We start from the raw sequence: 25,642 nt of genomic DNA, 5'->3' as shown, positions 1-25,642 counted from the left end.
GTTCTCTGTAGCCTGGTTCCGAAGCAGATTTGGAAGCTGAAGGTACCCTGGTTCTCTGGGGAACCTGCCTCAGGACCCTAATACTCTGAGGGCAAAAAAAACCACTCAGGACTTCAGGAGGAGCCAGTGAACCCAGATCAATGGAAATGAACCTGCCATCACTAAGACCCTCACTTTTGTGTGTTCAAGAATTAACACCAACACCACCACCTACACTGACTTAGCTGTTTTTACCGTACATCTTCACATTCCTCCTCCTTTTTTTCTTTTTTGGCTTCGCCACAAAGAATTACAATAACCAAGTGAAAAACTGCTCTGTATATAATATTTCCCCAACTATTTACTACACAAATAATCTGAAAATGTTTCAAGAAACTTTATTGCTTGACCTAAGTCTATTCTTTTAGTTCCAGTTAGAGATAAAACTATCCCTGAACTCTTCCTGCAAGAAACTTACTCCAACATAAAAACATACTGGTGAAGGTGTAGGGGGAGGGTTCTGGAGGAGCAGGGAGATCTACCTCTAATCATGTATTTATCACTCAGAAGCTATTATGTGATGTCCTGAAGTGCACTTTCCAGTCTCTGTAAGCCCTTTATAACCTGAATCTGGACCTTCAGGCATGAGCGGAAACACACCTGACACCCCAGCAGAGGTATCACTAAGCGAGAACACCTGCTCCTAATGTGCTCGCTGACTGTTCACAGAACACATTTTCAGTATTCATTTCACGTCACCAAAATAGATGTGAAACACAGCTGTGTACTGTGACATTCTTTGAGATAAATGAAACTGATTATCAAAACGAAGCTGAAAAGAACTGGACAGGCAGGACGCAGTAAGTACATGCCTCAGAGCCACACAGATCTGGGTCTAACACTAGCTCTGCCACTAACTCCTGACCTTGAGCAAGTGACTCAACCTAACTAAGCCTTCCTGGGTAAAATAGAGGCAATAAAAGAACTTAGCTCACAGGGCTGTTATGAGGTCTAAATGAGAGAACACATATGATGTATATGTTTGGGAAACACAACACATCTACATACCATAGCTGACACGTACGTAACTATTCCACACAATCACTGTCCTCCAAAAACATTTGCCTTTTGCACACAAAGCATTAACCATTTCCAGAAAAGGATCTAGAAAACCAACGGTTCATATACTATAACAATAATTATTTCAAACTAACGTCAGTCAAAACTAAGCTTTTCGCAAAGAGAGGGTTGTACTTATCTTTTCCCTAGAGCCAGAATTCTCCAAACCCTAGGTAGTGCTTACCTACCAGCTTCCCAACTCAGCTTCCCACTCTGCTCGCTGGAAGAGCCCTCCTTTGGTTCCGGTGTTCACCCTCCCTTTGCTCAGGTAAATGGCCCTCCCTCTCCTGCCCCCAGGGGTGAAGCCAGCCGCAATTCCTGTCCCCCTGCAGATGACTGGAAAAGGCATTAGCATGTGAGCCACTCTGGCCAAGGGGACTAGAAGTTTGCTGGGGAGGCGCTTCCGGTCAAGATCTTCCTCTGTAATAAAAGCTGCCTAGGGGTGGATTCAGCTCTTCCTGCAGGTGCCTTTTTTCATGAGCAGCCAGTTTGAGGCTGAGGGAAGGCACCTGAGAATAAAGACAATATGCAGAGGATGAGCGACTAAGATGGAAAGAACTTGAGTCTTAACAAACTAACAAATAAATAACTTACCTTAAAAGAAAAAGTATTTAATCTCATCAATTCCCTAATAAGATAAACCTATCAGGCCAAGTGAGTTTTCACTAAACCGCGAAAACCTTTCTGCCTCAGTCTGAACAAACTGAAGGTGGAGTGTACCAAAAGGATTCTGGTGAGAACACCTTTCACAAAGTCCTCCACTGCTCTGACAGAGAGGTGCTTCCGGGACCCGTACTGAAGGCGGCATGTGAGACAAGTAACCAACAAGTAACGGCACGCCCCAGGGTCACCTGACACCCTGCAGTGCTGAGGAGCTGTGTGGAGGATCTGCAGGAAGTGTTTTAACCCTAGGAGAGCAGCCCCTGTTACGAGCTGACCACTGAATGCAAATCTAAGTAAAATAAAAATTGGAAGATAAATCTGCAAGGAAGTCACACACTCTTCCAAGTCTTGTGTTAACTGGCAAAGGATTTTTAAGCTCCAGAAGCTGGTAAGGCAGAAAAGAGCTTTAACAACGTGTGTAACTGTAAAATAAAAGAGGCATCGTGACTTGATGAAAAGTGACCGAGTGAGACGAAGGTGCTCCAGGTACGTGTCACCGAACAGAAACCTTGATCTAAAAAAATTAATAAATAAGTAAAAGATTTATCTATGTAAAGAAACCCTGATCTGCAGCAGGTTGAAGAGAGAAGAGGCCTTCGGGGCCTGCACTGAGCGCAGTAGGGGGAACCTAGGAGCCAGCCCTGAGGAACACTAGAATTTTCCTCTCAACGCTGACCTGGTATCATTCTGCAAATGCCGAAAAAATGATAATGTAGATTGACACAGTGCTTGAGTTGCTTCTCACTAACCTCCAGAAAATGCCAGAGTCAGGCCTGGGCAGAACCCCGGGGGTTTACTCACAGGAGAGCTGAGCCAGTCTGACTCAGGGACAGCAGGCACAGGGTGGGGTGTTGGCACTGAGAAGAGGCGGGCAAGTCGGCTGACAGCAGTGAGCCCTGCTCTCTGCTCCCTCTGCTCCGTTCCCAAGCATGAAATCTGAGGATTTCCTTCTGGAGAAGTCGACTAACCCAAGAGAAAAGACTCTTAGCAATTAACATTTAGAGGCCCCCCGATGACAGCCAGCCAGCACTTTATACAAACAGGAAGCCCACGATCCAGTAAACTCTGTCTCTGCACAAAGAGCTTGGGATCAGATTTGAGTACCTTCAGTGTGAACAGATAACCAAGGACATTTGAGGAAAGCTTCTATCATGAAAGGCAAAAATTATCAAAGAAAAAGGGAGTTCAAAAGAAACAGCAAAATCCAGTAACAGAAGAAAATATATTTTTTTAACGCATATAAAACAGAAGAAAAAAATGATATACTCAGAGATAAGTCAACGCATCCAGGATATTAGAATCAGAGAATAACAATAGCTCTTGAAAATCAGGAAAAAAATGATAGCAGAAATTAAATATTCAATAAAAGCTGGAAGATGACGTTGCAGAAATGTACTAGATAGAAGAAAACTGTAAAACAGGAAAAATAAGAAAACTAAAGGATTGCTGTGGGAGATGATTCAATTTCTAACAGGAATTTCCAAAAGAGAGAACAGAGAACAGAAAGTGGAAGGAGGAAATTTTCCAAAGAATAATGGATGACGGTATCCTAAAACTGAAGGACACAGTTCTCAGACTGAAAGTGCCCACTGAGTAGCCAGCACAATGAATAAAAAAGGCCCACAATTTTATAAAATTTCAGAACACGAGGGGTAAAAAAGATTCTATGAGAAGGGGAACAAAGCTGGTCTCACACAAAGGAAGAAGAATCAGAACAGTGTCAACTTCTCAGCACTGGAAGCTAGAAAAAGCAGCAATGCCTCAAAATGCTGAAGGAAAAAGACTTCCATCCTGGAATCCTACCCAACCAGATTATCAACCAAGCTTAAGGGAGAAGAATAGTAACAATTTTAGGCCTGCTCAAAACCAATGTGTTATCTTACAGTTCTGGAGGTCAGAAGTCTGAAATGGGTTTCGCGGGGTTAAATCAAGGTAGCAACAGGGCTGCATTCTTTCTGGGGGCTCTGGGAGAATGTGGTTCCTTGCCTTCTCCAGTTTATGGGAGCTGTTTGCATTTCTTGGCTTACGATCCCTTCCTTCATCTTCAAAGCCAGCAAAACAGCATCTCTAAACTCTTTCTGATTCTGATCCTCCTGTCTCCCTCTTTTAAGGACTCCTTTGATTACACTGGGCTCACATGGCTGATCCAGGAAATCTCCCATCTCAAGACCCTTAATCATAGCTGTGAAGTCCTTTCGATAGGTAACGTAACATATCCCACGGGTTCCAGGGATTAGATGTGGGCATCTTTTGGAAGTCATCATTCTGCCTCTCATACAAAGCCTCAAAATTTGTATCTCCTGTGCATCCTTTCTCAAGAAGTTACAGAGGATATATTCCATCACAATAAGGGAATAAACTAAAAAGGTAAAGCTCTGAGGTCCAAAAGAAGAGAGAAAGAAAATTACTTGGGAGGGGAGGCCCCAGATGACTTCCACACAGCAGTCTAAAGCACAACAAAGCCAGAAGACTCTTAACAAGTATGTCTCCAAGAATAAAATGAAACCAACAGAATTTCTGATGTGTTTGAATGTGCTCAGAGGTTTTTAACTGGAGAGTTTTGAGAAGGAATATAAATACGCACTTAGAAAACTAAGCAAATAAACAACAAGGAAATATTAGCTCCATGACAAACAAAAATATTGTACAAGAAAACAAATGTATGTGGTACAACAGTGAAAAAGACAGGGACATGTAACACTGAAAAAAACTACCTAACTACAGTGAGACAATCATACTTAGATGAAGCATGTGGGTATATATGTGCACGTAAGTGTGTGTTGGGAAGAAGGGTTGGTGGGAGAGAGGCTAAATTCCCATAATATGGAGTCAATCAGACTAAAAAAAATCTAAAAATAGCAATAGTATAGTTATTTAGAAATATGAAAAAATGGCCAAAAGAAGGGAAAGTGTTTGGCTATTGTTTCTTTAAATTGTTTTTCACTCTTCTCTCTTCCCTTTCCATCTCAGACTCCATTCAAACTGCTTGATACTGTCCACTGGCCTACTGGTCTACTACTGCATTTCTGCTCATGTTCCCCAGCCTTTCTTTTATGCTTCATTTTGGACAGTTTCCATTGTTTCTTCTAGTTTACTGAACTTCTCTTCTACAGTGTCTAATCTGTTGTTTAAGCCATCCCAGGTTTTTTCATTTCCAGAAGTTCCATTTTGATCCTTTTTCTAATTCTCTCCTCACTGTTTAGCTTGCCTTTACATCCTTAAGTTTACTTATAAGATTTATAATACTTGTTTTAAGGTCTTTGTGTATGAATTCCATTAGCGATGTCATTTCTGGGTTTGTTTCTATTGATTGATTTTTCTCTTGGTTAGGTATTTTTATTTTCCTCCTTTTTTTATGCTTGGTAATTTTTGACTGGTGCCTGACATTGTGAATTTTTCACTGGCAGATGTTGGACTTTATTGTATTCTTGTAAAGACTATCAGATTTTGTTCTGGTGTGCATGTAGATTACTCTTACATTAGTATGATTCTCTAAAGGCTTCCTTGTGGTGGGTCCACAGTATCCATCATCTGGTGCTGATTTAGCCCCACTTCTAAGACATGACCATTCTGAGGACTCCAACCAATACCCTGTATGTTATGAGTTCTCTCCTCTCTGGCTTTTAGGAACACAAATGATTCCCAGCCCTGTGTATGTTCCAGACATTGTATAACCTAGTGCTTTTCAGGCGGTTCTTTCTCTGGTCACAGGGAGTTTTTGCCCAAACATGCACAAGTCTGTACTCAGCAAAGGCTCAAAGGGACCGACTCCAGATCCTGAAGCTCTCTCTCTGCATGGTTTCTTCTTCTCTGGTACCCTGCCCCCTACATCCTAGCCACCTTGGCCTCCCCAAACTCTGCTCTCTGCCTCCTCCATTCAGTGAGAGACAGCTGAGCTCTGTTTCCAACTCCCCTCAGCTCCGCAGTCTGGAAACTACCTGGAGGCAGTAAGCTGGGACAAGCACAGGGCTCCCCTTGTTTATTTCCCTTCTCTCAGGGATTATGGTGCTGCACAACCTGCTTTCCAGTGTTTAAAAACCATCGCTTCTTTTATTCTTTTTCCCCTAGTTTGTTTTCAACAGGAGAACAACTCCCATGGCACTTCAAGGGCAGGAGGAAAGGTTTCCATGGCTTCTTTAGGTGTTACGCCTGTCTGCAAATCTAATGCCTTTATTCACAACCCTATTCCCAGTCACAAGACAAAATAAGCGAACCAAGGTATCTGAAGTACATGATCCGAGAGAGAGAGAGAAGGAAGAGATGATGAAAGACCTGGACAGACAGACTAGGAACAAGGAGCCTGATTTAACACCACGATGCCTCAGCTTTTTCAGCACATATGACAACTGTGGACTACCCATGTGGGGGACTTCGTCCACACAACACAGTTATTCCTTTCTTCACTTCCTCTTAAATCCATCCTCCCCACCACACCCCCAGCGCCTCCTCCTCAGGGCAAAGTTATAACTGGCCAAATTCCTTATCATGCTTTCTGCCCTAGAAGAACAGAACCACTAAGCTACGGAGTTTCTGCTACGCCACAGTTACAGTTACACCGGCACAGCCAAAACACAGCAGTAACCACAGTGCTAGATTCTGTGCTAAGCTCCAAATAAAAGTTATTTCTTCCCTGTACTTTCTATAAGAAGTAGAAGCCAAAGTCTTTACTTGTTCATCAGGCCTACTAATTATTCAGTAAGTGTTTACTGTCAATTTCTTTGAAAGGATTCATACAAAATAGCTTTTCTGTTTTACTATCAATACCAATTACATCTTCCTGTAAATTCCATGGCTTATAGGGTACCTCAGAATAGTCTCTAGTTCACTTTATTTCCCTGAGCAATTAAGGAAGAATCATTTACATCTGACAAAGCCATTTCCTAATTTCTCTTGGGCCAGAAGAACTACATTTTTTGTGAACAATCTGTTGGTGGTTTGGTGGAAACCTTTACTCAAGTCAGATTCTTCTCTGCCTATTTTCTTATGGTCCTCCTAAACCAGCCCTTTAATCCCCCCTGCTTCTCTTGCTCTGTCTGTCTGTTACTGTCTCTCTGTCTGTCACTGTCTCTCTGTCTGTCTCTTACAGCTCAGTACTCCCCGCCGCACGGCGGAAAGTGGCAGAGCATCAAAGGGCAGAGCGGGGGACAGTGGGCAGAACTGCATTCAGCTGTTACCTGGTGAGATCCAGAAGGCAGGCTCTTTACCAGACCCTCTGTGTCGGAGGGGGACTTCCGTGGAGCCTGCTTAACCGGTGACACATTCTCTGATGTGTTGCAGCTGATGAGGTGGCAATTTGGAGAACAAATGTTAAAAAAAAAAAAAAAAAATTAAAATAAACGGAAACAAAAAAAAAACACAGAAATGCAAGTGATGACAAGACAGGGTAGCAGATGTATAAAAACAAAATTCAGCGAAACAGTGGGTATCAAAACAATCACATATCTTGAAACTACTTTTTATCCCTGACCCTGATTCTTCCAAGTCAGTGAAGCTACTCTGGGGGAGGTACAGAAACCAGTGCTGTGTAACCTCTTTGCCCCAGTTTACAGTAAAGGTATCTGCTAAATGGGATTCTGGCTACAATGTACATTTTTCCTTTTGGGGCTTTGGCTTTTTCCTCCTGCTGTCAATCCTCCTTTGGGATCAAGGTTTAAAGGAGCAAGCTCTACCTTCTTAATAGCAGTTCACTTATGTGATCATCAAAGGCAAAAGCTCTTCTAAATGTGCTTCCAAAACCACAGCTACAGATCTAGGCTCGCAGTCTTGACCCGTCTCATCCTTCCATTCCCCAGCTCCCCACAGTTTCCTTCCCTACCAATTCTGCAACCAAACTAAAGAAAGTCCAGGAAGTCATGAATAGAAAAAAAAAAAAAAAACTTGTGGAATGCCACATCACACAGGCTGAACTTTTTCAGAGGCACAGAGGTCTTTAACAGCAAGCCCTATCTTATTAAAAAAAAATCAAGGAAAGTGAATGCCAGCAGGTAACTCACTAGGAATTCCCCAGTGGGCTAGGTCATCAGGAAAGCTTAAATCCTTTATGATGTACATTTGAAAAATCTTAGGAGTTTGTAGAGGATCATATTTAAAGTGTCGTTACTAAGACCAAAGCCTACAATGCATTCTGCAAACTGTGTCTTCTCTGAAATGGGAGGCTATCTGTATGCCCTAAACCAAAACGGTTTGAGTACTCTTAACACAAAGAGGGTCTCATTCATTAGTAATACAATTCATGTTTAAAAAAAGAAAACTAACACACACACACACACACACACACACACATACACACGGCACTTTACATGAAGAACATATATATTCAGATGACCAAAACACCTCTGTGTAACCTGACAACCCAGTTTCATTGGGATGGCACACTCAACATGTTTCTAACACAGACACGTGACGTATTTGTGGACAAACCATGATAGCTGTCGGGTTAGCTCAGAGCTAGCCGGCTAGTTGTCAACAAGAGAGATGGGCTGAATACATACACATGAATATTAACAGCAACGGCCAATGTGATTAGTTACCATGTGTCTAGTGGGAGTGGAAGAGGAGACCCTGTTACAGTCCCAATGTGTCGTCTATGTCAGCTTTTCTTAAGAAGTGGAAGATAAGCAGGATCTGATCCCGGCACACCAAGGTAGCACAGGTAGGGGAGGGGAGAAAAAACCAAAGTAAGAAGACGAGCAGCAGCATTCACGATGCCATGCAGGATTCAGGCACACATGTCCGCGCCTTTATTAACCCGAAAGCATGAACTACAGAGACTGGCATGTGTCACCGCCCTGGATTAGTCTCACGTTGAAAACCAAGGCCCCAGTTGTATTTCACCATAAAACACTCACCATGCAAGGGGGCAGGGACAGTCAGCAGAATAGAAACATTTCAAGCAAGTAGTGTCTGAAATTTGAACACTCAAACCCGTTAAAACACAGCACTCCTGAAAAGTAGAGCAGCAGAACCCCAAGAGAGGGGAGCCCGGGGCATGCAATCCTCTCAGGTCACAGGCCCTTCCGTGCACCTGGGACACAGCTCGTGCTGCATCAGCGTGAATCCAGCCTTCACACTGTCTTACCACGTGAGCTCTACATAGCGTCTATGGGCTGGCTTTCCAGCTGGAGTGATGAAAAGAGAAGGTCCTTGCATTAGACACACACCCTATGCTCAAATGTGTTCTCTTTGAGATGCCGTGAACAAAAATAAAGTCTGCTTTTCTATATTGCTGGTGTACTCCGGTGTTCAACTCTTATTAGCCCAGTTTGGATGAGTCTAGCCACGCATTTGAGAATGACCAAAGGAAGGAAACGGCTTGCAAAACCACAAACAGGAAAAGCCCTGCATCATCACATGTGGGGGTCATTTATCAGCACAACTCCTCTTACACATTATAATTATATGTTATATTTACCTAACTGAAAAGATGAACCTTATGAGATTATTACCAAGAGATTCAAATTAAACTCATACTGGGTAAGTGATGTCTGTGGCTTAGTAACACTAGCTGCAGAGTGAACGTTACTGAAACACAGAGCACAGGCTGCTGAGCAGTTCATTTCAGCAGACCTAAGAAAGAAACTGGAATGGGGATTAGTGTCACAGCCCACGTAAAATAGCAGGCCACTAATTTCCGCTTGCCCACATCAGAACACCTTCTAAGGAGATGACGGCTCCATTCCGACGAGAAAGCAAACAGTAGCTAATTCTTCACAATTCTTTTTCCATAAAACGTATAGAAGTTTTCATAAACTCTGATTCCTTCCCTCCACCCTTCCCCTCCCAAAGCAGGGTTTCTTACCCAGTGTAATCCCGTTTAGAGTTTTTCCTTCTATAGAGGACAGCCAGAATCATGGTGATGAGCAGAGTGAGACCCAGGACCACAGCTGTCACTATGCCCACCACCACCCAGACTGGAAAGGAGGGCAAAATCTCTAGAGAGAAAGAACAAAATAGTTTGAAGGTACATTGCTACAGACAAAAGAAATGGAATTTTATTAAATGAATAAACAGGTGTCTTCAGCAATTACCACACACTCGTTTACTATCCAAATAATGAGATCCTGGTGTCTAATCGATGACATAAGTTATCAGCTGATAAAGAATGAACTTCAGAACTGAAAACATTTCTGCATACACAATCCCTCTCAACGTTCTAAAATCAAAGAAAACCTGGGGATGTGAATTCACCTCCATCTCTCCTCCAAAAAAAGCAGATTTGGTCTCAAAATGAGACACCAGAACCTGCATTTCCCACTTAGTCTTGAAAAAGGGAAGAAATGGCTGTACTGTTTTTGCCAATATTAAAACCTTATCCTGTAGAAAGTGAAAACAGTATTAATCTCCTTCCTTCCCAGTATCCACCCCATCCAACCATAAGCAATTTGGTCTTTCTTCTAATGAACACTGAAAAATTCACGGTCCTCGAATCAGATCAATACGCTCCAGGCAGCAGGTATGTAAGTGGAGAAATCGGCCACTCCAGCTGGAATGAGTTCCCTGACCCCTAGTCATGTCCGATAGAGCCGCAGGTCCATGGAAACAGGGAGCATAACTGTATGGCAAAAATATCCCTTTCAAACACACCTTAAAATGTAAGCTCTATTCTCTAACTGAGCATGAGACAAAGGGGACTGCATTGTTGCTGCAAAAATACTCAAGGAGGTACCTTTTTCTACGACATAGAGCCTAATGTGTCCCGGCTGGACGACAATGTCAGGAGGGTTTTTGACATCACAGATGTAGGTGCCATTGTGTATAAACTGCATATTTTCTATGCTGATTGATGCATCTTTCTTGTCAAGGTCTCCAGCCCAGCTGATTCGGTCCTTAAATGGTGGATAATTCCCAGCATACACTTGCCCTTGGGAGTAGTGGAAAAACTGCAATTAGAAAAAAGGAACACGTGAGCTATTCTCAAAGGCAGAAGTTCGAAACTCTGTTATAGGCATGCTGTGAAAAAGGGTCTTTTTAAAAAGACATCATTCAGAAGTGCCACACCATAGTAGACTCCCTAAGCTATGAAACCATGGAGCTCAGCCCTGTTTTTCGGTTGAAGAAATAAACCTGTACATTTCCTTTAATCCTCTCAGTATCCCAGCGACATGGCAATTACCCTGTAGTTTTATAAATAAGGAAATGGAGGCTCAAAGAAGTCACTGCCCAAGGTCATAATGATAACAGGTGGTAGATCCAGAGTCAAAGTCAAGGCCACCTGACTCTTCAAAGCCAATGCTCTGACACCATGATTGAGGCCAGCGGGTCCAAAGGTTTCAGCATTAATTCACAAAGCTTACCGTTATGATGCACAAAGGCATCGAGAAAAATAAGCCTAATTATCATAGATCAGTTAATCTGATGTGTTTCTGCCTTACTTATTGGTTTCCTCCAGAAAAGTCATGGCTGTGTGAAAGGAACACAGCCCAGATAACCCAGAATGTTTCCACCTGCCTTTGCAGGTTCAGCCCTTAGTCCCATTCTCTTTCCATTCACACTCTATCCTCAGACCTGCTTTTGGCCAAGGAACTCATTTCTCAAAGCAACTTTGTCAAACTCAGCCCCCTGGTAGCAAGGTCAGGCCTAGTGGGGGCAGGGATCCATCCTGCTTCCATCTGAGCAGCTCTGCTGGAGGCTTGCTTTGCTCTAGTTCACGGATGGGGCAATAGTGGGTCTGGGGGTAGAAATCAGCACTGGGCAATGACTGAGCTCCGCTGGCAATCCAACACACCATTTCCAGAACCCTTTGTGGAAGGTGAAACCCCTGTGCAATCTCTCCCATTCCTATGATTTAATGGCCATCTACATTTTGTGAACTCCCAAACCTCTCTCTCATCCATAGCATTCCCCTGAGCTCCAGATCCCTCCCCCAGCTGCCTACTCAACTGTATCACCCAGCTGTCCCCACCCTCTCCTATAAACTCCACCTTCCACCTGGGCATCACCTTGACTGATGGCTTCATGCCAGTCTCCCAAACCATAAATCGTTGGAGTCATCCCTGACTCCTCTGTCTTCCTTCCCATCCAATTAATCTCCTAATTCTGTCGATTTTATCAACTAAATTTCTCTCTTCTATTTAATTCCCAATGAACCTGACTTTATGCCCTCATCATCTTGGATTATGACCTCTTAACTGGTCTTGAGATCCTCTAATTCATCCTCCACCTAATGCCTAAATGATGACTGAAAAAAAAAAACAACAACCATTTATCAAATATATACCTTGTACTTAATATAACCTCATGCTTGTTAGGAACCGTGAAGGCTCTGAGATTTTACCCTCCCAGCTAGTCTGCCACAGGTTTACAGATGCTGGCAGAAGACACAAGACTCCTGTGAAGTCTTTGTTCTCATGAAGAAGACTTGGAGACAAAGGACCCTATTACTTACAAACAACAAGCAGTATGTTTTTATCTGTGGCCCTTGCTCCCCATAGGGATGGCACGGAGGGGCTCAGGTGGACGCTGTGCACAGAGGTTTTGCATCACAACCAAGGAGCCCCGAGCTTGGGAAACTCAAACTTTTTACAATGGGCAGTAAGCTTGTCTGACCTCTGCCCCAAAGGGAGACATCCTCTTTACTATATTGGACAGTAAGCATATCTGTCCTTTGCTCCCACAGGAGGCGCCATGTCTGTCTCCCAAGGTCAGTCACTGTACAAGAAAGGCAGCCAGTGCCTCCATTTGCAAGATGTGCAGAAATGTGAAATACCATGGAAAGTAATGCTCTGATGCTCAGAATCACCCTGCAAGGTGAGATTCGCCTGCCAGGTATTTCACAAGTGAGGCTCAGAAAATCTGAGTGGCTTAATCAAAGTCACAGGTCTTAGAGAGAGAATTCAAATCCAGCTTTGATTTCAAAGCTTAAGCTGTTTCCACTATTTAATGCCTCTTGTGTCTCATCATGTCTCCCCCCGCCCCAAACTCCTCAGCCTCTCTTCTTTACCAGGAAATGAACCATAAACTCTTAGCTTAGCGAACCAGTCCTTGTGGCATTTGGCCTCTGCATTCCTTTCCTACCTCAGCTGCAAACACTCCCTGCCCTGCATTTCTCAACTGGTCATGAAGACCCACACCACGCTGTTTCCCACCGCTGTGTCTGCACAGCCCTCCTGCAGCCGGCCCGCCCTGTTAGACCAGGCACCCTTTGAAGGCAGGGTCTAAGCTTTGTTTTTCTCCATACTTCTCCGCACTTAGCACATCACAGGAACTGGGTGTGTTTGCTGAAATGAACTCATTAACAATGCTTTGGTCAGACCAGTAAGAAAGAGAGAAGTGAAACGGTTTAAAAAAAAAAGCTCACACACAAAAAAGGGACTAGATCTCCTAATTAACTAATATTTATTAAGTACAAGCCACGGTGCTAAAACCATGAGGGTCACCAAAGGTGTAAGATAGGTCTCTACCCTCAAAATACTTACATTCGAGATGAAGAAGAGAAAAACTGTCATAGAAAGGGACGCTACCTCACAGGACTGGCCCAGATAAGGTGGGGAGTGAGGTTTAAGAACAGCTAAAAAGGTCAAAAGAGATCTTATGGAGACATCAGAATGTGGGGATGGGGTAAAACCTAAACGGCAAGTGTTCAGAAGTGGAAAAACAAAGCATAAAGCACTTTTTATTAAGACTGAAGGTGATCCCATGAGAGGACAGACGTGGGGCTGGAGGCGACCTGGGAGGAGCTGTGAAGCCGAGATGAGTACGGTTGGTGGCGGGGACCTGCGAGGATTTGGACGAGGGTGGGGCGAGGTGGAAGCACCGCTGTAAGACGAGGTCCCTGGCGGACTATAGGGGTGGGATGAAAGATGGACGACTTGAAGTGGAGGAATAAGCAAGGGGGCTAGTGCGCCAGTCCCGGAACAGCATTTATTACTTAATGGAGAGCAGAGGAGCAGGAAGACTGACAAAAACAAAGTAGGAAGAACCTGCAAATGTCCTTATTTCTTGGGATGGGTATGAGGGGTGGCAGGGAAGGGTAGTGGATGGTGGAGGGAAGGACAGAAAAAAAAACAAACAAAAAAACCCCACAACTCTGAAGATTTAGAAAGTCAAGTCCCTAGAGGAACAAAAGTACCCAAAAAGAACCAGCAGAGAAGGGAAGCAGAGGGGAGAAAAGATGAATTCTGTTTTAGACATGCAGATCTTAATCTCATGGACCAGAAAAGCCACCGATGGCATGTCAGGCTTGATTTTACTTTTCCTGAAAATCTATAAAAATGAAGAGCATCCAGCTCATCTTACTGACTGTGCACTGACATCTGGGAGTTAAAGGACCCTGTATCAGTAGCTGAAAGTTCTGGAATTAACTGTAATCGGATTGGTGTGTAAGTATAAATTGATGAGCTAAAAACATTACTCAGAAATCCAGCATGTTCTTAAATATTAAGTCTTGAGGTGTGTAAAGACAGGAATGTTTTGAGCATAAACGGAACTGTTCTTGTGGAGAAAGTTATGACCTGTGGGTGTCTTCCCGATGACGCTTCACTTTCTAGAGATAAAACAATGCCCTCACGTCCAGGCTGGCCAAAAGTGTCAGGGGGAAATCTTCATCGATTTCAGTAATTCTTTGGACCCTCCTGAGTAAATGTGTGTGTTTAATTCTGCATCCACAGGACACGTGTTTTGCAACAATGCCATGTCAATGGGAAGCTGGCTCTGCTTCTGCACGACAGTTGTGTGGGCTCCTGTCCTCACTCACTCTGGGACTCTGTTTTACACAGAGTCATACCCAGCTGGATGCAGTGAGGAAGTTACCTACATTTGTAATCTCTGACTGTACCTCACCTTTCCATCCTTCCCTTTCATACATCCTGAGGGACACAGGTCCGCTCAAAAACTTCGAAATCAGGTATGTATTCCAACCCAGCACCTATGTATCGATACTGACAAAAAGCTGCATTTAAGGGATGCTGAACTTATTTTTTCCTAGAGGGTCCAAAGGAAGAGAAGGGCCTTGAAGTCTGTAGTAGATAACAAACTCAGTCATCTTGGAAGTGGACAATCCAGAGAATGGATCACTAATTACACCACTGCAGGAAAGCACCCCGGGGGGCAGGACTAGCAGAGAGCAGACAGTCGTTCCTACCGACACAGTGGTGTCGGCTCCTTCCGGCTGGAAGCTCCAGGTGACTGACGTCAACGTGCCGGTCATGTTAGTAGACTTGAACGTGCACGTCAGCTTCCCTTGCGTCCCATTGGCCACGAAGATTTCTTTTGGCGTATATACCTCCAAGGCCGACACGCCAGCAGTCACTGGGGAGAGAGGAACGGGAGAGCTAAGGAGTGGGATTTATTAGCATCAATATCACTGTGCATCTTTATCAGAGGACAAAGAAAAGATACAAGAACGTTACCAGACATATACCATAATCCACCACCACGGTGTACTACACATTTCTGGCGGAGTACTGTATAGCCAGGTACTTCCTATAAACAGGATAACTGGCTGAGAGTCTGGGATTTGTTTTTTTTTTTTTTTTTTTTTTTTTTCAGTAAGAAGATATTTTTTACTAGTCCAGCTATACCTAATAGTTACGTTTTCTTTTGAATTAATAGACTTTATCTTTTAGAGCAGTCTGAGGTTTGCAGAAAGGAGAGAGCTCCTAGATATTCCTTCCCCTTTCCTGCAAGCTCCAGTTCCCCCTATTACTAACATCTTGCATTAGCGTAGCACTAATGTCCAGAATATTCTACAGTTGGAATCAGAGAGTAAATGTAGCCTCTTCATACTGGCTTCTTTCACTTAGCAATATTCACTTAAGCTTCCTCCGTGTCACTTCGTGGCATGACAGCCCGTTCACTGTATTGCTGAATAACAGCCACTGTGTGCATGGACCACAGTTTATCCTTTCGTCTACTGAAGGGCATCTCATCAGACTTCTCTGGTGGCCTGTTTTTGACGTGGAGGCCATATTTTTATTTTTCTATTTTTTTTTTGCAAAGAGGAGGTAATTTGGTTTGTTTATTTATTTGGTTTTTCAATGGAGGTACTGGGGATTGAACCCAGGACCTCATGAGTGTTAAGCAAGCGCTCTACCACTTGAGCTATACCCTCCCCTCTACTTTTTAAAATTATTCTCATATTCACCCATTACATTTCAACTGATACCACGTGGAAATGTTCTCATCTTCCATATTTAAAACAATTAAAACTATTCTAGGTAAGATATCACTTCATTTTAAAGCCATGTTTATTATTGAACTGATCCTTTTCCCATAAGGGATTTAAAGCAAAAAAAAAAAAAAGTACATAACTTATCTTGTTCTCATTAGTGAAATCTTACTTACTGGGAGACTTCAGTGCACGGGATATGTGTGTACTCAAGAAACAGCTGACCACGCTGGGTCACATTTTCATGTACCCACCGAGTTTTTTCAGTCAGCAGAAGCTCAGGAAGTAGTAATTAAAATGTCTACTACTTGGAACATAAAAACAGCTTTTTTTGAGATTTGTAATATGAGGCAACTGCAGGAATTCAGAGATTGCTGCTAAAGTAAAATAACCTGCACTCAAAAAGGACACTTTCGTGACTGAAGGTTAGAAAGAAGCTTAGTTGGCCTAAAAGTGGAAACAATGAGAGCTTGTGCGGGAAAGATTAAAAACACCCGTTTTCAAAAGAAGATAGTTTTTAAAGGAATAGTTGGGAGAGAATCCCTGTGTGCAGTGTTCCAGTTATTCTTAGAATGTAACCGATGAGCAGAATAAGGGAGGGTATTGTCACCCGGGGCTGACGGTCATATTCAGAATTTTTTCTTCCTCATGTCTCAACTCTGACTCCAGGCCAAGGAGAACAGGAGGCTTCCCCCACTCCTCCCAACCATCTTCCAAATGTTTATCCTCAGGACACAATGGGCACTTCTGGCCATTCTTCTAAATAAACTGATAGCCACACTGCATCAGGCAGATTTTTTCTGCTAAAGAGGGTAGATTATTATTCTAGGGAACAATGGATTATTATTTGTGGTCCAAACCTCAAAACAAGCCCTTCTTTCAAACAAGAAGCAAACAAAAGACGTTCCTAGCTATTGTGGGTAGGCAGAAAGCAGCCCTGGGGCACTTGAGTTCAAAATGAAGGACAAAGCACAAGACTGGACGACTGGACCGGCTTATCCCAGGGAGCGGCACTGGCGCATAACCCTTAGTTACTCTGTGTGATTTCGACTCGTTTTCTCCACCATGACGAGCGCTGCGAGGAAGGCCACGGTCTTTTAAAGTCGACAAATAAACTTTCCCAAGGACGTTCTCAAACCAGACCCCTGCCACAAGGCCTGGTTCCAAGAACATTACCCTGAGACGTTATTTAAAGATGGAACTAGGCCAGGTGCCCAAGTGTACAGTCATGGAATTTTGACCAAACAGACCAACCAAATTCCTAAATGGGCTTTCAGACAATCTATTTAAGGCAGACAATTTAATTGTGCCAAAGCTGGTTAATAAACAGGTGGCTTTTAAAAACAACAACATACCATCACTCTTTAGCTAATCTGGACGGGTAGCTCTCAGAGCCAGGATTATGAATTCCAACTCCAGCCAGTCAGCTAGTTCCAGAGAAATGAAACGACTCCATGCCAGCTAGTTAACTTCCTCTTACCCCTGGATAGAAAGATCTCCTATCTTGTCATAGTTCCTGGAGATTCCATTAGTCATGAGAAGAGCCTTCCAAAACCCTGGCCTCTTTATCTTCTCCAATAATTGTATCCTCAGGCCTATCCCAGATGTTAATTCCCATGATCACACCCTAGACCAGGGCTTGTCAACCTTGGGACTGGTGATGACGGGGCCAGATCACTCTTCGTTGTGGGAGCTCTCCTGTGCGTTACAGGATGTTCAGCAGCATCCCTGACCGCTACTAAATGTCTGTACCATCTTCTCCCCTTCCAGTTTTGACAACCAAAAATGTCCTTAGACAACAGCAAAATGTCCCTTCCTTGGGGGCAAACTGCTCATGGTTGGGAATGACTGATTCTACCATCAATACCTGCGCCCCCTCCACAGTCTCAATTTCAGGCTCTTTACTCTTTGACTGACCACCTTGGACATTTCCAGAGCATTTCCTCCAATGCCCTGATCTTGAGACAGGAGGGAAGGGGGCAGGGCACAGCCATTCAAGGAATGGCACAGCAATTAACACCAAAATGGAGGAAGATTCAACTCCCAGCAGACCTTAAGGCTCAAGACGGCAGGAGATTTGACTTCTAGTAGACCTTGGGCTTCATCATATGCTCACTGTAATATTAACATGGTAAATGACACTCACACAGGTGCCATGACAGCTTCGAGGCTAACCATAAAAGGTCAAAGAGTGGGTGGCGGCCTAATTCCTGGGAATCCCAGCCCCTTCCCCAGGGTAGTTGGAATGGTCCTCCCACTTGTTGGCACGTGAAGCTACTGAGCCCATAAAAACTGGCAACACTGCGTGGCCACCTCTCTCATTGCCTCGTTTTCAGAGATGGCCCGCACTCTGCGGAGTGTGTACCTACTTTTACTTTAATTTAAGCACCCAACCCCTACATGTCATGGCCTTTCTCTCGCCTTCTGAAACAGCCTACACTCTATGGAGTATATATCTAAATAAATCTATGTTTACTCAACAGTGGCTCGCCCTTGAATTCTTTTCTGCACAAGGCCAAGGACCCACACTTGGTGGGCCACGTCCCAGAGAGTCAAATGAGAGCTGAGAAACAGCCCTCCTCTCACCCTACATTAATTTTTTTCCGGTATCAATTTTATTGATCCTTTAGCCACATCAGAGCCCAGAATCCTTCAGTCTTCCAGTCCTTTTACTGTCTCATCCCCAGCATGTCTTCATTTGCCCCCCTCAGATTAGATCCACGGTGCAGCAAGAGACTCACCCAGTACCCTTGCCTCTCTCCTGGCAGTGCATTCACCCCACCAAACTTCAATTCTGGTTAAATCCACTTCTCCACCCACACTGCACAGACGGGAGAAAAGCAAACACTCCCACTGACTGGTTTCACTTTAAATTCATGACCACTAACTTCAAAGAGGACTCCTAACGGTGCCCAGCAATCCTTCCACATTTCCCCACACCATCTATACCCCACTCTCCTGCCATCAGCCATATAATTACATTTGTTTATATCTCAACGTTAGGGGAAAAAAACATTGACCCTGCATCTGCCCACAGCTATGATCCCTTTGCCTTCCTCTAATTTACAGATCGTGAAAGAACTGCCTAGACTCACTGTGCCCAGTCTCTCTCCTCCCACTGTCTCCTGAACAAGCCCAGTTCCAGCTCTCATCCCCGGTACTGCACTCAAACTGTTCCTGTTCAGGAATCCAATGACCTCCATGTGGCTAAATCAATATTCATTCTCAAACCTCATCTTACTGATCCACCTGCGGCATGACAAAGTTATCTCTCCCTCCTTGGAACCTTTTTTTTTTTTTTTTCAGTTTGGCTTCTGAAACTTCATTCCCTTTTGATTCTCTTCTCATCTCATTACCTGCTCCTTTTCTAGCTCCCCTGACCCCTGTAAGGTGCAGAGTCCCAGATCATTCCCCTGACCTCTTATCTTTTCATCCTTGTGGTGACCTCATCTAGTTTCAGGGCTGTAAATGCCTCCTAAGTGCTGATGACCCCTGTACACACACACACACACACACACACACACACACACACACCCTTGCATACATATACAAATGTTTATCCAACAACTTCACTTGGATCTAATTGGCATCTTAAATTTAATATGTCCAGAATGAATTCCTGATTCCCACCCCAATACCTGTCCTTGCACGGTCGTCTCCATTTCAGTAAGTGATCACTCCAGCCTTCCAGGGGCTGAGGCCAAAACTCTGGATGCCTCCTCTTTCTCACAACTTACCTCCAGGCCATCCCAAAGCATGTGTCTCTACTAAGAACCTATCTAGAAACTGATCTCTCCTGCTTTTTCAGCGCCACATCTTAGTCCAAGCCACCAGCGTTGTTCATCCGGGTCATTTCAGTGACTTCTGGAGGTGATGTCTCTGCTTCCACCCTCAGCCACTTAATTGTGGCTAAGCTACAGACAGGCCAGAGAGATCTTGTCAAAATGCGAGTCAGATCTTATCACTCCTTGGCTCAAAACCCTCCAACGGTTCCCCATATCAGCCAGGATCAGGTCCGAGTCCTCAGAGTGGCCCACAGAGCCCGACATAAGCTAGCTCCCAGCCACCTCTCAGACCCCATCTCCCACGCTTCCCCCACAAACATGCTGAGCAGACACCCTGTCACCTTGTTGCTCCTCTACCTGTGACGAGTGCCCCAGTTCAGAGAATGCTACGGACACGGAGACAGGAAATCGTGATCCCATGAGAGACAAGAGAAGAATAATCAACCATGCGAACGGCTGAGTCAGGTGCTCAGCACAGCTGATCTCAGGGAGAAGTTTCAGCAGAGACCCTTCCTAAAACTGCACATAATAGAAGCCCAAAGCGCTTTTGCCAAGAACGGTACAACAGCTTCTGATCAACTGTGATGAGCACCAATGACATCTGCTTAGCAAGTTTCTCCAGTGTCAGGAAAGAAAGGAAAACAGACAGAGAGCTCCCCCTCATACATTCCACACAGTCCAAGTCAGGGGATGAACTCGCTGGGTTCTTAAACCAGGAATTGTTAGCCTTGCCCAGCCTTTTCTTTCTTCCTTTTCTCCCTTCGTCTCTTTCTCCTTCCTTCCTTCCTTCTATCCTTCCTTCCTCTTTTTCTCTTTCTCTTTTTCTTTCTTTCCTTTCTTCCTTTCTCTCTCTCTAAGTGCTAGGAGTATTATGGAAGTGCACAGTAAATTTATGGTGGAATTCAAATGGCTCACCTTCAGAGTCACAGAAGAGTTTTAAGGGGCTAGTTAGAATGGCTAAACAATGCAAATATAAAGGGCATTTGAAAGACAGAAAACTAACAAGATGGCTATTGAGTTGTTCAGGCCTGTACTTTTAGCTAAACTGACCTTATGACTAACACGCTCCCCCCCGCCCCCTGTGCACTCTTTTCTTCAAATAACTTATCCTTCTACCCTAGAGGTCTTGAAAGAAGGTCACGGGCTGAACCTTAAGAAAATGGGCAGACTCTCCTAAATTCCTCCATAACAGCAAGTTCCTATCAAGATGGAGAGAATGTAACACCCTGTAGAACGCCCTGATTGTTACCACCTTTTCTGTTGCATCCAGTTTTTCTATAAAACCTCAAGACCCCAACCCCACGATGGATTCAGTTTCCAAGGCATGAGCCTGCTGTGACTCCCCTTTGCCAGGCAAAGCAATAAAGCTGCTCTCTTCTTTGCTCCCAAACTCTGTCTCCCAGTTTGAATTTGCTTTTCAGGGTGCAGAGGCCGATTTTTTGGTAACAACTTTTCGGTAACACACTGAGACATAGACAAACTACTGTTCTAATCTGCATCATCCCATGTCCCTGCGGACTGGAATCCCAGTCTGAGTAAGGTTATTACATAAGTTTCTTTCAGGCCTAAGATTTACAATTACGGCATGGTGGTAAAAAATCGCTGTGAAAACTATTAAAACTTTAGTTTAAAAACTCATAGATGGTTGGTGCATAGGGGGAGCCTCTTGTTGAGTCCTGGAAAAACCAACTGCCTCAGGAATAAAAACACAGAGACGAAATGAAATGAAATAAAAAGATTAAGTGATATGCACATGTTTTTATAACCGGCCAACTTTGGACTCTGAGTTACATATTAACTTACAGATAAACTTCAGAACAGTAATGGAAGCGGGGCTTACTTTCTTCTTGGGGAAGGAATAGTGCTAGGTACACTAGAGCTCAAAGGGCAAGAAAACAAACAAACAGAAACAACCCTTCTCCTGCTGAGCTCTGGGAAAGAAACTTCTGAAATACACTAGGTTGCCCCAAAATATCATTTAGCAGCGAAGTGACAATGACCTTCAAAAGAGGGAGAGCAATTCAAATGAAAAAAGGCTGCAAAGTCATTTGACAAGCAGTCAAGAAGTCTGTGAAATCAACTCACTAAGTAGTCAGATATGATACTCAGAACTTGATATTCTCTCATTGTGGATGGAGAACCTGACAGTTTAAGGGGAAGGGGGGGTGCAGATACAAGAAAACAAACAACATCCATCACAACCACAAAGAAAAATGCAAATTCGAACATGGTTTGCCCAAAGGGCTATTTCTGACATGATCTATTTCAATATTTTGAATCACTGAAGTCATATCAATGTCCATAAGGGTTTCCAACTAACATGTCAAGATAAACTTACTCCAGCAAATTCAAACTCTGATACCACAAAATCATTTTAAATACACCGGGGCAACATTATGACGAACAGGCACACCTTCACGGCCTGGCTTGAAATAACAGGGGTGTCACTGGCTTTGGTGGAAGCAACTCCTTGTCATGTTCCTGCTACGTCCATGTGTTGTACCCTGGTTTGTAAAAACCGTTTTTTAAACAAACTCTGTTAAGGTTTTCCTTGAAATCGAAAGGCTTTTGTTTTGACATGTTTTTAAAAGGGCTTTGATGTTACCAGTATATTCTCCTCCTTAAAAGAGTACAATCAAGCAATTTATTCAAACAGCTTTCTGGCCTCTCTTGTGTTGGCCGATGGCACACGGCAGTAGTCTGATACTGTAATATTTCCTAGTGCAAAAATAAAGATGACCTTTTAAAACACAGTAAAAGAGAGACAAAACAGAACATTGAACACAAAATTCAGACTAGTGGTTATGACTGGAGCGGGGTGGAGGGGGCAGGATGTGAACAGCGCACACTAATGGCCATGTTTAATGTCCTAGGCCAGGTAGTGAGGGCCTGGGAGCTCCTTTTAATGTGTGCTCTGCGAACTGCACACACACACACACTCTTTTGTGTGTGTTTTATTTTTCAGAATAAAAACTGGGTTTTTTTCAAGAGAGAAAGGAAGACTTCAGTAGGTGATAAGAGAGTTACTCCTTTAATTTCCGAATTCTCCAGCACGGGGTCCCCTCACAGTGCAGCTGGGACTCCTGCGACCAGGCTGGATAAAGGAAAGCCAACAGACCACGTGGGTCCGCGGAAACAACGCTGGTGTCGGGTCAGAGGCCTCACAGCCCCCTCGGAACAGGGCCACCCTGTGGCTGACGTGGGCTCCTTTCCTCCGTGCATCAGGGCTATTCTGGCACTCCCTCAGCCAGATGGCACAGTAAGGGGAGGCGACGAAAATATACTCTATTCAATGAGCCACAAATACTAATCAATTAAGCTTTTCATTTGTCAGGGACACACTCTTCTGTACTCGGTCTGCAGTTAGGCTTCAGGCCACAGTGGAAAAGTGACTTCCTCCTGGCGTCTGCCCCCTTATACCCGACCCGGCCCCCCTCCCACTCTACTGGGGAGACTGGGGCCGTCCCCAGGGGAGGGTGGGGGGACTGTGTCCACCTTTTTTATCACACCAACCCCATTACCTCGCAAATGCCTACCCCCCTTGTCAGTGTGTTCGACAAATGTTTGTTTGAAAGTTGGAAAAAAATAAATGAATGGATGGATGAATGGAGAGAAGAATAAAAAAGACCAACCTCAACTCATTTAAGCTCAGCCGTAAACATTATACTTGTGCCACAGCCAACAGCTTCAGCATCATGCCCAACACAAAAGGTATTTGCAGAGACTACTCAGGGTCAAGTTTGAATGCTGACACTATCTCAGAGGAGGCTTACACAGGTTTCCTCCAAGAGCCACCTTCCTCTTCAGGTGAGACTATCCCAGACGTGACTCATCTTTTGAGGTGTTCAATAATAAGAATAATTTAAAAATCCATGCACTTTAAAACACACAGGGTTACACATTCCTCTCAGAGCTGACTCCTTCCACTCATGATGGATGGCCAGCTGGCCACATCTCTATCCTTGACCTCTGTACCAACAAAGATCTTTCTGTTTCTCAAATGAGAGATATTCAAAAGGTCCTGAATCAGGCCAGTCACTGAACGAATCACTTGACTCCTTAAAGCACTGGTATTTCTTGTTTGCCCTCCTCTATGTGTCTACTGTTCATCTTTCTTTCCTGCTACGGCTTTCCTTTTTTCAATCAACCATTCATTCTTTCAAGCCACGCTGGGACTCAGCCTCTGCCCTCGAGGGCCTGACAGTCCCATGGAGACCACGGACACACATCTGCAGGGCAGGAGCAGAGAGAGGCCCCGTGCCTGGCCCCTGGGAGGCACACGGGGCTGGCGCAGAGACAGGGCAGGGCTTCCGCTCAAGACCAAGGTCTCCAAACAACCAAGCAGTCCACACAAATGCCACAGTTGTAGACAACCGGCATTGCATGATTTGCATCCAAACATTAGTCCAAAATTGTCCAAACATTTCTCAGTTCTTAGCAAGCAGATGAAAATAAAGACGTTTTGGGGAAGAAATCAGATCGCTTTACTTCCGACAGGTTACAGTGGACTGAAATGTTCAGCATAAAGAACACGTTGACAGCTCTGGGGGCAGATCTCATGGATAACAGAGTAACACTCTCACATAGTTTATACTTCCCAGGGGCCGAAACAGCATATCGAACTTTCCATTGAAGCAAAAGACCACTGCTCTGGAAATCTATTTTTCCGAGCTGTTAAATTTTATCAGAAAGCCTGCAGTGTGTTAGAAGATACCTGAACCAAAATTTAATCTAGTCCAGAAAAGGCTACTACACAATATTACAGGAACAAAAAACCACAAGATGGTAAAGTACTTGCCTACGGTTGATGGCAAGAAGGGTAACTCCTTGTCTCCAAAACAGGGCAAAAGAGAATGTGCAACGGCCAAACCACCACGTATTAAGTGCTTACTATCACTTAAGCATCAATAAACTGTGGTATGTTTATTATTTCTCAGCATCACTGTTGGGTATTTTCTATTAGACAGAAGCTCAGGGAGGCTAAGGAATTTGCCCAAGTGACTTATTCAGCAAATGTGGAGCCAAAAGTTGAATCTAGGACCCTCTGACTCCAAAGCCTGGCTCTTTCTACTACGATGATTATCAATCTTTAACAGAGTCCTTTATTCAAACAGAGTCTTATGTGGAACCCACTATATAATGGAGACAGAGGTAGTTTTTACATACAAGTCAGACAAGAAGTACTCAAAACTGACAGTAGTAAGTCCCAGAAGTAGAATACAGCACAGTGGTTCTCCACCTTGGCTGAATTTTGGAATCACCCAGAGAGCTTTGAAAAATAGTGATGGCTTCTGAAGCCACTCTGCAATGATGGATGTATGTCTTTATACGGTTGTTCAAATCCAGAGAAGGTACAATACCAAGAGTGCACAACACCAAGAATGTAAATGACGGACAAGAATGTAAGCGATTTACAAAAATGTAAATGGTGATAATGATCTGTCAATGTAGGTTCCTCAGTTGCAGTAAATGCACCACTCTGGTGGGGATGCTGGTAATGAGGGAGGTTATGCATGTGTTGGGGCAGAAGAAATACGGGTATATAATCTCTCAATTTTTCTGTGAAAAATAAAGTCTATTTTAAAAAAAAATCACTTACACCTGAAATTAGCATTGTAAATCAACTACACTTCAATTAAAAAAAAATTATTCATGGTTGGTTCCTGTCCCTACTCCCAGGGATTCTGATTTAATAAGTATGGGGTGTGGCCTCGGCATCAGGATTTTTAAAAGGCCCCAAGGTGATTCTAAGCTTGTAATCACTATCCAGCACATCAGTGAGACACTGGACTTCACTTACGATACTATAATAAAAAAGACCATGCCTAAAACATGAGCCGAGCCTTGCCTGGCATTTGACTGAGTGTAGGTTCAGGTATGTTGGCTTGTAAAATATATATGAGTGCACATGTATAGACCTGAATTTTTCAGAGGACTAGGGCAGTGTTCTACTACCCTCTTAATCAGTCACATACAAGTTTAAATGTATACA

General features: G+C 43.8%; 1 protein-coding gene across 1 annotated transcript in view; it reads right to left on the bottom strand.

Moving 5' to 3' along the window:
- Positions 1-25,642, bottom strand: part of MPZL1 (myelin protein zero like 1) — a 57,345-nt gene that overhangs the window by 5,734 nt on the left and 25,969 nt on the right. Inside the window, exons 2-5 of the mRNA XM_031435843.2 lie at positions 14,840-15,006; positions 10,427-10,640; positions 9,560-9,692; positions 6,936-7,038 (exon numbers count right to left, since the gene is read on the bottom strand). Of these exons, the coding sequence (XP_031291703.2) occupies positions 6,936-7,038; positions 9,560-9,692; positions 10,427-10,640; positions 14,840-15,006 (617 nt within the window). The remainder of the gene's footprint in view (positions 1-6,935; positions 7,039-9,559; positions 9,693-10,426; positions 10,641-14,839; positions 15,007-25,642) is intronic.

This window comes from Camelus dromedarius, chromosome 23 (assembly GCF_036321535.1).
Source record: "Camelus dromedarius isolate mCamDro1 chromosome 23, mCamDro1.pat, whole genome shotgun sequence".
In the NCBI taxonomy this organism is placed as follows: Eukaryota; Metazoa; Chordata; class Mammalia; order Artiodactyla; family Camelidae; genus Camelus; species Camelus dromedarius.
Note: the sequence above shows the minus strand (reverse complement) of the source record. Positions and strands in the feature narration are given on the sequence as shown.